Genomic DNA, 11,564 nt, shown 5'->3' on the forward strand with positions numbered 1-11,564 from the left:
TGGAAAGTCCTACCGAAAGAACCCCAAAAGCCTTCTGCCGCTCCATCTCCTTTACTGTTTGTTTTGTCAGAGTTCGAGAAAGTGACAGCCATTCACAACACGGAGCTGAGTGAGGGAATTATCAGCCCTCAGCCAACGCAGCTGTCAAACTCCCGCACGTTTCGTCGCAGGCTCACAGCTGACGCTCCTGCCGCTCCAGCAGCCCGGCTCCCCTCACAGCCCCGCTTCCAAGGCGGGCAGCGGTCCGTGCGGAGCTCGGGCAGAGCCGGGGCTGGGGGCTGAGATCGTGAGCTGCGTTACTGAGGAAAAGGCTGAAGAACACGGAGCAGAAATACGGCCCGTGAGCCCATACAGGTGGAGGGCAGCGACGGACGGAGGAGAAAGGGCGGCCTGAGGGAGGCGAAAACGAGCGCAGCTCCATCCTGTGAGGACCGAGCCCTGATGGAGGCGCCGGGACAGCGCTCCCTGGACGCTCCTCGGTCTCCACACCACGGCACTCACGCTCCCTGGGCGGGGGTCGGGCTCCCTCGGGCCCCAGGACACCCCGAAGCCCCGACGGTCGTGAGGGAGCCGCTCCTCCCGCCATTTCCCCTCACGAAGCACCGCAGCGCTCGCGCTCCCCCCTGATTCCCGTAGCTCAGCTACGCCCGCAGCGCAGCCGCACCTCGCCGCGGTACGCAAACGGCGCAGGGAGGGAGCAGCTGCGCGTTTCGCGTAGAGCCCGCCCCGATTCCCGAAGCGGCTTTACGACAGACGGGGCCCGGAGGGGGCGGGGCGACACGGAGGCGGCGTAAGGAGGGCCCCCGCGTCCATCCCTCCCGCCTTCCTCCCCCCTCAGACGTGGCGGGGGAAGGGCCGCGCGATGTGGCAGCGATCTGCGTGCGTGGGCCTGCTGGCCCTGGCGCTGGGCTACCTTTGCCTACTTGGTCCCCCCTCCATCCTACAGCACCTCTCCGCCTCTCTGCTGGGCGGGCTGAGCCGCGCCGGCTCCCTGGAGAGCCGCATGGTAGCGGCCTGGCAGGCGGCCATCGTCCGCCCGGCGCGGGGCTGGGGGCGCGTCGCCGTCGGGTAGGTCGCCGTCGTGTAGGGCGCCGTGCGTGCGCGGGCCTCCAGCGGCAGGCGTGGCACAGCGCTGAGTGGAGCGGGACGGGACGGGATGGGATGGGATGGGATAGGATGAGGCTGCTGCCCGCTGAGGGCCGCTCGGCGGGGCGGGCTGTGCGCTGTGCCTCGGGACGCCTCGCCTCGCTTCGCTGTGTGTGAAATGGTTTCGTGTGCTGACACGGTGACCTGGGGATGGCTGGCGGCGCTGATGGGTGTGAAGGGGCTGGTTGGACAGAGCGAGGCCTTCCAGCAAAGTTAGAGGTGGGGAGAAGAGCGGTGTTACCTGAGTGATAAGCGATAAGAACGTGACAGCAGGTCGAGGGAGGCGATCTGCCCTGTGCTCTGCCCTGCTGAGGCCGCATCTGCAGTGCTGAGTCCGGTTCTGGGCTCCTCAGTTACAAAAATGCAGAGATCTTCTAGAAAGTGTAGCTGTGGGCCATAGAGATGCGTGGGGGCCTGGAGCATCTCCTGTGTGAGGAAAGGCTGAGAGACCTGGGGCTGCTCTGCCTGGAGAAGGCTGAAGGGCAGAAGGCAAGTAGGGCCGGGCTCTTTTTGGTGGTGTGCAACAACAGGACAAGGGGGCACAAAGTTAAACACAGGAAATTCCATACTAACACAAGAAAGAACTTATTGTCAGGTTGACAGAGCACTGGAACAGCCTGCTCAGATAAGTGGCGGAGTCTCCTTCTTTGGAGATACTTATGACATGCCTGGACGCCTGCCTACCTGTGCAACCTGCTTTAGCAGGGGTTGGACTCAATGATCTCTTGAGGTTCCTTCCAGCCCTTACAGTTCTTTGATTCTGTGAGTGGAATCAAAGGGAAGAAATGAGAGAAGGAAGGGGGTAGGAAAGAGCAGTGGGCATTAAAACACCTGTGTGTGCCCGGTGAAGTCCAGCACTCTTTTGACCCTGCAAAGAAAGAGGGTTGGGGAAAGTTTAGGAATGTCACATCGATCTGAAAAGCAGGGTTTAAATCTGACCATTAAATTTGGTATTATATGTAGCACTTGACTCACTTTCTTTTGAATAGAAGGACTTGACAGAATAACTTGTCTTTGACCATGAGGTTCAACCTTCAAGTGTTGAAAGAAGTTATTCAGCATAATGAATGCACAGCTGATACAGTGTTACAGTCTGTCATGCTCTTGAGTTATGGTTGATGCAGACTTTCTGCCCTGAATATGTTGCAGGTAGTTTTTCTTCAAATGTCTCATGCCTTCTACCTTCACTGGAAGAGACAGTTAACTTCAGTTTGTTCCTTGCTTCTTTTCCTTAAAGGGACTGATTGTGTATGTATATATATATATATATATAAAACAGATGCCCACACCAGACACCCAGGGCCTCAAAGTTCACCAGCAGAAGCAGTTCATTAGTAGCTCATTCCTGCTGTTGGGGGAGTTTATTGAAAGCAAGAAGTGTGTTAGCAGAGCAGGGAGAGGGAAGACAGCTGGAAGATGATTAGAAGCGTCTCACTTGAAAGAACTGTTACTTGGTTTAGGTCCCCTCGTGTCTTTAATGATCATTAAAACATGAGATTGCTGACCTTTCTCTGCGGCGAGACTGTGGCTAAAACGCCACTGATGCTCATTGCTTCTTTGCTTTTCTCTGCAAGGCGAGGGGATTTTTCTCTCTTTAGCATATCAGCTGATGCACAGCACAGAGGATTTCTGTTCTAATATGCGTTACAACCTGCACTGAAAACCCTTGAGGTTTTTCATGTCCTTTATTCTGTACGATGCAGCCTTGCTGTGCTTGGGAGCAAGTCATGCATCAAAGGTCACTGACGAGGAGGAATGGCTGTGTGTTCTGAGCTGGCATGCAGCAGGCGGCGGTACTCAAGAGTGTTGTGGACAGATGCTGAGTAGGTTGGAGATATTGGGAAAGCTTTGCAGATCGTTTGGATCCCTGTTGTGGAAGCATGGGATGGAGGAACAGAACCACAGAATTGTAGGGGAAAGCACAGCTAAGAACAGTTCCAGAACCACAGAATGGTTCAATGGTTCCACGTTGGAGGTGGAAGAGACCCTTAGTGGCCATCAGTCCAACCGCCCTCACCCACAGCACATCTGGTGCTCAGAGCCCCCAGCCTGACCTTGGTGTCTGCAGGGACGGGCCATCGCTGCCTCTCTGGGCAACCTGTGCCACTGCCTCACTGCCCTGAGCGTGCAAAACTTCCTTACATCCAGCGAATATCTCCCCTCCTGTAGTTTGAAACCATTTCCCCTTGTCATGTCACAGCAGACCCTGCCTAAGAGTCTGTGCTCTTCTTTCTTACAGCCCCTTTAGATGCTGAAAGGCCACTTCATGTCTCCAGAGCCTTCTCCTCTCAGGGCTGCATGGCCCCAGAAAATGCTATAGTAATTGCTCATGTGAGCTTAGTAAATATGTTGCTTATATCAGTGTCTCTCTGAAACCCAGGAACAGGAACAAGTGCTCATAATCTTGCCCTGAAGTACACTAGTGATGCATGCTAGATGTTTCCTGGGGACCTGGTTCCAGCCCAGAAACTTTCCTGCTCTCTTTGTATTCGATTCACTGTGCTTAAATCGCTGTAGTTTGTAAGGGGTGGGGACTGGAAGGCTTGTGCCACAGGTGTGATTTCATCCAAGTCTGCTAAGTCAGTTCTTATAACTTCCCAACTGGTGCTGGACTCTTCTGTTTGCAAGGAGGAGGTGGGCTATCTGTGCAACTTCAGGATGGTGCTTTGGAAGTTGTGGTCTTTAAGTGTTTCAACTGAAAAGTGTCTCACTTCTTGTAAACAGAGCTGGTCCAGGTATGGGCTGTCATGTAGGTGGTTCTGCTTTTTGTTAGTTGGTAGTTGAAATTTGAGAGGTTGATGGGTAGATTTAAATACTTCCAGCTTTCTTTTTAACAGTTCTGAATTGCCTGCGGGTCTTAATCCAGAACTAAGACAATAAAAATGTCTTTGCTCTAGGAATTAAAACTTAGAAATGCTGTTATTATTGTGCCTGCTCTTTTTTGAGCAAGCCTAGGACAGCAAATGAGGTGTAAAACAAATTAGAACATACACAGCCAGCACTGAAAATAAGCAGCTTATGCTTTCTTGTTGCAATTCACTGGAATTTCAGAGATCCATCTCCTCGGCCCTGTGCTGGAGCACAGTTAAAACACGTCAAGAGGAGAGCACCGAAGTTCAGAACTGCGGGGAACTCGTTTCTCTGTGTTCTTGCTTTTCTCATTTGGTTGGTTGTTTTTTCCTGAGGGCTGCCAGAACTCGCAGCAGACCTCGCTGGCTGGGAAGTGATGTCACTGTATTGTCTCACCAGCGCCCCAGCACACAGTGGTTTCCCAGTACGTGTTTTCCTTCTCTGTTTCAGCGTCAATGCCTGCGTCGACGTGGTTCTGTCCGGCGTGAAGTTGTTGGAGGCACTTGGTCTTAAACCCGGGTTGGGAAAGAATCATGACGTCCTGAACTCCAGACAGGACCTGAGAGAAGCATTCACTCACTTCATGGAGAAAGGAGCGGCTGCCGAACGCTTCTTCAGCGACGCAGAGTCCTTCCATCACATAGCACAGACTGCCTCGCAGCACCCTGGGGCACAGGTACGTCTTGCCCATGAAGATGAGGTCTGAGAAGCTTCTTTCTTATCTTCTGCATCATTGATGACTTCTGTTCTGCCTAGGGAGAGCACGAGTCATTTGGGGAAGAAGCTATGCTATAGCTAAGAACAGAACTCTGCACTGAGTAGCAGGGCTTTGAATAGCCCGTGCTTTGCTTGCATTCTTCAGACCAAAATGTCCATCCAAGATGGCTCTGTATGAATTCTACTGGAGATATTTTCATGTTTCATGGGAGCCAGATGGGGTTGATGATATCAAAGAGGCTCCAAAGTCTTGTAATGAGGCAGAAAGCAAGGAAGGAAATGGATTAAGTGTTAAGAACACTCCAGTTAGCTTCAGCACTTCAATGCAGGGTTCAAATTGTCCCTAGAAGATGAGGTAATGATGAAAAGAAGGAATTAATTTACCTGAAGCCTACCTTCCCAGAAGCAAAGTTCTTTTGCTCTGGTTACACTGGATCTTCTGAACCTACTTGGTACCAGTTAGCTCCTTGTCCCAAATGCAGAAGCAGCTTCCACAGTTCTGCTCACATTGTGTGGGCACAGGTAGCACTTCTAACCCTGCCTGCAAACTGGATGAAATATTGTTGCAACTTTTAAATGACTGCTAGTTTGCTATGCTGATTTAAACAAACAAACAAACCTGAAAACTTGCAGAGGTATGAGAGGGAATGTTTGTTACATATTAATTGATTCGTTAGAGGGTTGTGCTTTACCTGAGGACAAAGACTTAGGTTTAAAAAAAAAGGGAACATGAAATCTGTTGACATCTGGCAGAATTGTAGTTGTTTTGCCATCAGCCCCAGTGAGCTTTGCTGAATTCTCTCATGCTGGGATGTTTGCTGAAATGCTACAATCTTGAGTCTTCTGCAGGTGACTAAGCATGTGTAAAGCTATCAGAGCAAGGCAGTGCCCATACCTGCCCTTGTATTTTACAGCTTTACGTTGGAGGCAATGCTGCTCTCATTGGTCAGAAGCTTGCAGCAAATCCAGACCTGAAGGTAGGTGTTCCAAGAATTTCATGCTATTTGCTCATCTTTAATGAGGCTTAAAGTACATCCCTGTAGATTTGGGAGATTTTCTTAGGGTACAGCGGAACACGTCGTTGGCCTTATAGACTGAAAAGCACAGCTGACTTGTTTAATTCTTAATATTTCACATCTGTTGTCTAGGAAATGGTTGCTAGTTTATTGCTCCCTTTGAGTTATTGGCTTTTGTCTTCACGTTCCCTCTAATAAAACAAATACAAATCCTTGTGTCATCCTAATCCTCTCAATTTTTGCTCTCTTGTTTTAGTAGAAGCCAGTTTCTTTTTTCAGGTGGTCGTGTGGAGACCACATTGTTTGAAAGAGATTGGTGTAAGAACCTCAGTGAGGTTGGGAAAGTGAACAGAGCTTGGTTCTAAAGCTGTGCTGGCTTAAGTCAAGATTTCTGTAAAGTGAGCAACCAAACACTGAAGGGAATACATCTTCCTGTATGAGAGCTGTCTCACTCGTCAGCTGCTGTTGAGATCAACAAATCTGAGACTGATGCATGCACGGAGTGGCTTTCAGAGAATAAGATGGCTACTTCTACGAACTGAAATACTGGCAGGGGATCCTTGATTGGTTTTCTTGTTTCCTAGATCCTCCTTTGTGGCCCAGTTGGTCCCAAGCTCCACGAGCTACTAGATGACAACGTGGTTGTGCCACCTGAATCCATGCAGGAAAGAGATGAGTTCCATCTTATCCTGGAGTATCAAGCAGGTACCTTGCCAAAGGCTGAATGCTAGATGGGAACCCTGGGCGTCGCAAAGATATTCCTGGTTTTAAAGTTTGTTGATTTGTTGTCGTGGGGTTTTTTGAATCAATTAATTCCAAAAGGCCCCTGTAAGTTATCAGTGCTGGCAGCTGTCAGTGGGCTAATCTGGTAATTCTTTGTGCTGCAGGGAGCTGTGGTAGGTAAACAGACATCTTGCATTCCTTTGAAACTTCTTTGTAATGCAGTTACTGTAAATGCTGTCTCATGCTACTGTGCTGCCATCCTTTTGGTTCTGTATTCTCCTATGCTACAGCCTACAGAAATGAAGCATACTCTGCACTTTGTTGATATCCTAAGCAGACATGGAGGTACAATTGGGCTGGCAGTAGCTGTTAGTTGGGAAATCGTGCCTCCACATTCCAGCAGGCTGTCCCCCAAAATAATCTCTGGATACCTGGTCTGATTTGCTTCTCTTCTGAATGTTTGTCCCACCCCAGGTGAAGAGTGGGGACAAGCGAAGGCACCCAACGCCAACCGCTTTATCTTCTCCCATGACCTCTCAAATGGGGCCCTCAACATGCTGGAAGTGTTCGTGTCCAGCTTGGAGGAGTTTCAGCCTGATCTCGTGGTACTTTCAGGACTGCACATGATGGAAGGCCAGAGCAAGGAGGTGCGGCACAGACGTCTTATGGAGGTAAGACACTTAAACGCCAGCATCTCCTTAACTTCCATTCCAACAAATGCGCCTCAGCAAACTTTTGGCTTCCCAGGCTTGAAGTTGTAAGTAGGCCACATCTTCAGGTCTCTGCATGCTACAAGAAGAATGCAAACTGGAAGGATGGCACAGTCTAGTCTTGTTGGATTCCGTGGGTTGTCTTCAGCAAAAGAAGTTCTCTGTTAGTGCTGACTGGCTGGCTGGGCAGACTGACATCGTTCTTGGAGCCTGGATAGGGGCTGATTACACTTCTTCTGCTCCACATGCTAAGATGATCAAGGTTATAATCAAGACTTCTTTAAGTGTTATCTCTTAGATAACCCAAATGCCAACATCCGCTTTTGAGCCCTAAGGAGCTGTGCCAGGTTGCCTGTCTCACACCTGAGTGCCCATCTCAATGCACTAGTCTTTTTCCTCTTCTAACATCGACTGTTTTATGGCTGTTTCAGACATCTCACGTTTCTGAAACAGACTGCAGGAAAACTGACTATAACCTAATCTACCCCCCAGCTCAGCTCTGGAACTCTGAAAAACACAAGTTGTTTGAAGTCGTTCTTATTCCCTTTAGCAGGAATGTGTTTTAGATGTTTGTGCCTTTGCCCCTGCAGGCGGTAGCCTCCATCTCTGACATTCCTACTGACATTCCTATACACCTGGAGCTGGCCAGTATGACTGATCAGGACTTTATGAGCAACATTGTGCATCAGGTAACAAAAATGAGAGGACGTGCTCTTTTTATCGGTTTCCTTTTCTTTAGTATCACAGTGTACAGCCTGGTGGATGAACAGAGAAAGGAAAACTGGAAATTAGTTCTCTTAGTCCCTTTGATGAAAAATTAAGAACGTGGGTTTAATGCCAGCTGATGCATTCTGAACACTTCAGGTTTTCTCTGCTGATGTTAACAGCTCAATGCAGTGACTTGGGGCTTAGCAGAGGACAGATCTGTTTTTTTCAGCTCACAGAGTATGGTCTCCTTGCAAGTTTCATTGGTTGATTATCAGGTCACCTTCACCAAGGAGTAGCATTTTTTGCAGATCTGAGCTTATTAACAAACTTGCTGTGTAGACATAGCATGGGCTCTGTTCTCTCTGGTGAAGATGTTTGGCCATCAGGGAAAGATGACCAAGGAGAATGTCACAACTCCACAGGTACAAGTACCATCAGTTGGTTTAGATTTAGCAGGATTGCAGATTTCTATTTAAATTTGAGTGTTTTAATTTCAACAAACTAAATTTCCTGCAGTCCTTCCTTCTTGCCAGTCCTGATGGTCCACTGTCAAAGCTGACAAAGGCTCCAGTCCCAGTCTTAGGAATGTTTCGTGTGGATTTGATACTCAATTGCTCCTTAAAGTGTGTCTAGAAAATTAATTGCACAAGATGTACAATAGTCAGCAGACTGTAACACACTTCTGTAGAATGGATGAGAACCCATCTCTCTCCGAGAGAAAAAATCCTGTTCCCATGTTGCTGTTAGCAGGTCTTTCCCCTGGTGAACTCCATCGGTCTGAACGAGCAGGAGCTGCTCTTCCTCACGCAGTCAGCCTCTGGTCCCCACGCCTCCCTGGCTTCCTGGAACGGCGTCCCCGACGTGGGTGCCGTCAGCGACATCCTCTTCTGGATCCTGAAGGAGCACGGGAAGACTGCGGACCGGGCCTCGGATCTCACACGGATCCACTTCCACACGCTGGCCTACCACATCCTCGCCACAGTGGACGGGCACTGGGGCAACCAGGTGGCTGCCGTGGCTGCCGGCGCCAGAGCGGCAGGGGCGCAGGCCTGCGCGACTGAAACCATCGATACTAGCAGGGTCTTTCTTAAAGCTCCTCTGGAGTTTGTCACCTCCCAGATAGAGGCTCCTTCCAAAATATCCTTAAATCCAGACGAGCCAGTGGTGCATTGGCACAGAGAAGGCATCTCCTTCCATTTCACGCCTGTTCTGGTGTGCAAAGATCCCGTGCGGACCGTGGGACTCGGGGATGCTATCTCAGCTGAAGGACTGCTATATTCAGAAATAAATCTTCAGTAGAAGACTGAGGTCCCCTTTGTCTCCAGTACTGTACGGTGTCTGAGGAACCGTGCTGTTATCACTAGGATTTCAGCCGGCGCTGATATAGGAACAGAGTCAGGGTGCGGTGTGTTTTCTGGGTATAACAGAAGAGCCAAAGAACAATTCCAGGTGTAAACAGTCAGATACATTCCAGTCGCTTTGCAGTGACTAGAACACCTCACGTTTAAGTGCAGAGGTTTTCATATTTAATGTGAAAATTGGCTTTTCTTTGTCTTAAGTATGTGGGGGGGACACAATCAAAATCCACATTTGGAGGAGATCTGCTCTTTGTAACTGCACTTGGGCTTTGTCTGCTAGTGCTGGAAAATGTGGCAGCCCTGAGAGCTTCCTCCCCATGGATCCCAGGGAGAGCACAGCGCTGCTCAGCCCTGTCTTGCTTATGATAAAATAAAAATAGAAAACTCCTGCATTATCTCCTCACAGCACATGGCTGGGTGGCAGGAGCAAACCTTCCGCTCGCTCCGTGTGCTGATGAAATCTGTTCCTGACAAAATTACCTCTCAACCTCAGTGCCCCTGCGGCGGAGGGAGCCAGAGCCCGAAAATGTGATGCACGCTGTACCTGCTCCTTCAGTGCACAGGTGGGCTCAAGGCAGTTTAAATTATTTTGGGTATCTGTTCTTTCTGTGACTGACAGGATTCGACTCGTTGCCTGCACTTAGTCTTGGGGCAACTGAAAGTGAAGATATTCAGGGTTTATATTTGGGGAGACAGCTTTATTTTTTTGTCGGGTAAACAGCAAAACGTTACCTGTGTCTGCTACGTGCTAAACCCCAAGAGCACAGCCACAGGGGCTCGCTGCTTGCTCCCTTTGCTAACAGCTGCTTATGTGGGGTGCTGTACAGCTTACAGCAACCTGTTGAGTGCTGGAGACTAATTTTTTGTTGGGAACTCCTGTGCAGTTTTCTACAGTTTTGCTGCCTTCTGTTCAGATGGATTTATTAGGGAAGGGCCCTCAGAAGCTCTAAGTGTTTAGCAGGGAAGGCTGACGGGAGGAGCTTTTTTTCCTTTGATGAGGTCACTGTCTTTGCTCTGGACAGCCTTTTAAATTTAAAAAAAAAATTAAAATAGAGCTGTGTCTTATCAGTCGAATTGAATAGTGTCATGGCCTTGCTAGTTTAGAAACCTTGTTTAATCTGTGTATTGTTTAATACGTTATTTATATTTTTTACCTTTTGCTAACAGCCCATCACTGATTGCACAACATCAGTATTCTTTCTGTCTCTTTTCCAGCATAGCTTTGTCTCTGCCACTTCCAGTTCCTATTTCCATAGCTATCATACGGATATTTTCAGTGTGACAGTTAAATGTGTCTGTGCAAACCTGTGCTGTACCAGGATCGTAGGTCATCCGAGCAGCAGGAGAGTCAGGATCACCGAGGCTGGAGCGACCTGTTTCAGCAAGGCTGCTGTATGGCATTTAGTGATGTCCTCCTGGTGGAAAACACCATTGTGAATGCTCTGTAAGGACAAAGATTGACAGCTGCTTGAACTTTTATGGACGCCATGCAAAATGTTATCTGTCAGCATTTATTTAACTGCTCCTCTCCCTCTGAGCAAAGTCGTCTGTGAGACGAGAGAAACGGTCAGTGCTGTGTTTTCCCACTGCGTGTCCCACGCTGACTCTCAGTATGTATCTCAGTGCAGGATCTCCTCAAGACTGGACGCCTTTCTCTTCAGTGTCTTTTTAAAAGTTATTATTTATAAACTGTAGCGCGGGACTCCAAGTTCTGGTTTAGTCTTCCTACAGGAAAAAAAAATAACAAATAAAAAACGTCTCCTGACAACCGTCTGCACGTCTGAGGCCGTCAGCAGGGGCGTTGTGTAACCTTTGATCATGGCTGCCTGGGACCACCAGCAGCTTCCCTGGCATTGAACCAGGCAGCGTGGATTCTCAAGCGGGAAAGGAAAGCAAACCAAACCAAATACACACAGCTGTCACGAGCGCTGGTCCTGCTGCTCTGCTTCCCAGCTCTCTTCCAAAAACATTTGCTGATAGGAGGCTTGTTGGGCTGTGGTAGCCTATTTTGGCTATTTAAAGTCAGGTAACTGTCCCAAAGGTAACTTTGGCTTGTACTCAACACAAATATTACGAGTTTAGATTCAATCTGCTTTCACACACCTTGCCGAAATGGAAACGGGCAGCAGGTTTTTAGCACAGGATGAAAGAACTCCCCTGAAGTACTTTTTGAGTGGGAGGGCTGGAACTTGTCCCTGGGCTGGTGTTTTCATCCATCCCCACTGCATTACTGTTGCTTGGGTGCTTTGTTTTGTTTTTGCTGTGAAACATAGCTGGAGCACATCTGGCAGGACTTCTGTGGCCTGTTTGTCTTATGAGTATTCAGTGGTTTTTAA

General features: G+C 48.9%; 1 protein-coding gene and 1 long non-coding RNA gene across 5 annotated transcripts in view; one reads left to right on the forward strand and one right to left on the reverse strand.

The window, feature by feature from the left end:
• The window catches only part of LOC128075464 (uncharacterized), a 49,171-nt gene extending 48,489 nt beyond the window's left edge, over window positions 1-682 (reverse strand). For both annotated transcript variants that reach the window (XR_008203841.1, XR_008203840.1), the window contains exon 1: window positions 14-682. This is a non-coding gene — a long non-coding RNA (uncharacterized LOC128075464). The remainder of the gene's footprint in view (window positions 1-13) is intronic.
• Window positions 683-788: 106 nt separating this feature from the next.
• Window positions 789-11,001, forward strand: ADPGK (ADP dependent glucokinase). Of its 3 annotated transcripts, XR_008203837.1 has the most exons (8): window positions 790-1,068; window positions 4,447-4,672; window positions 5,628-5,690; window positions 6,314-6,434; window positions 6,927-7,123; window positions 7,753-7,851; window positions 8,618-9,791; window positions 10,444-11,001. XR_008203837.1 is itself a non-coding variant. In XM_052672250.1 (7 exons), exons 1-7 carry the CDS (start codon window positions 863-865, stop codon window positions 9,167-9,169), a joined length of 1,461 nt encoding a protein of 486 aa, XP_052528210.1. In that variant the 5' UTR covers window positions 789-862; the 3' UTR covers window positions 9,170-11,001. The 3 variants fall into 3 exon arrangements, 2 of the variants coding, with proteins under 2 accessions (XP_052528210.1, XP_052528209.1); XM_052672250.1 differs by having other exon boundaries at window positions 789-1,068; window positions 8,621-11,001; XM_052672249.1 differs by having other exon boundaries at window positions 8,618-11,001.
• Window positions 11,002-11,564: the final 563 nt, after the last annotated feature.

This window comes from Tympanuchus pallidicinctus, unplaced genomic scaffold (genome assembly GCF_026119805.1).
Source record: "Tympanuchus pallidicinctus isolate F22 unplaced genomic scaffold, pur_lepc_1.0 scaffold12, whole genome shotgun sequence".
Classification (NCBI taxonomy): Eukaryota; Metazoa; Chordata; class Aves; order Galliformes; family Phasianidae; genus Tympanuchus; species Tympanuchus pallidicinctus.

Coding starts and splice junctions, on each gene's coding strand:
- ADPGK (XM_052672249.1), top strand. CDS start 863: ATGTGGCAGCGATCTGCGTGCGTGGGCCTGCTGGCCCTGGCGCTGGGC. Junction 5,691..6,313: donor CAGCAAATCCAGACCTGAAG/GTAGGTGTTCCA, acceptor CTTGTTTCCTAG/ATCCTCCTTTGTGGCCCAGT. Junction 6,435..6,926: donor TATCCTGGAGTATCAAGCAG/GTACCTTGCCAA, acceptor GTCCCACCCCAG/GTGAAGAGTGGGGACAAGCG.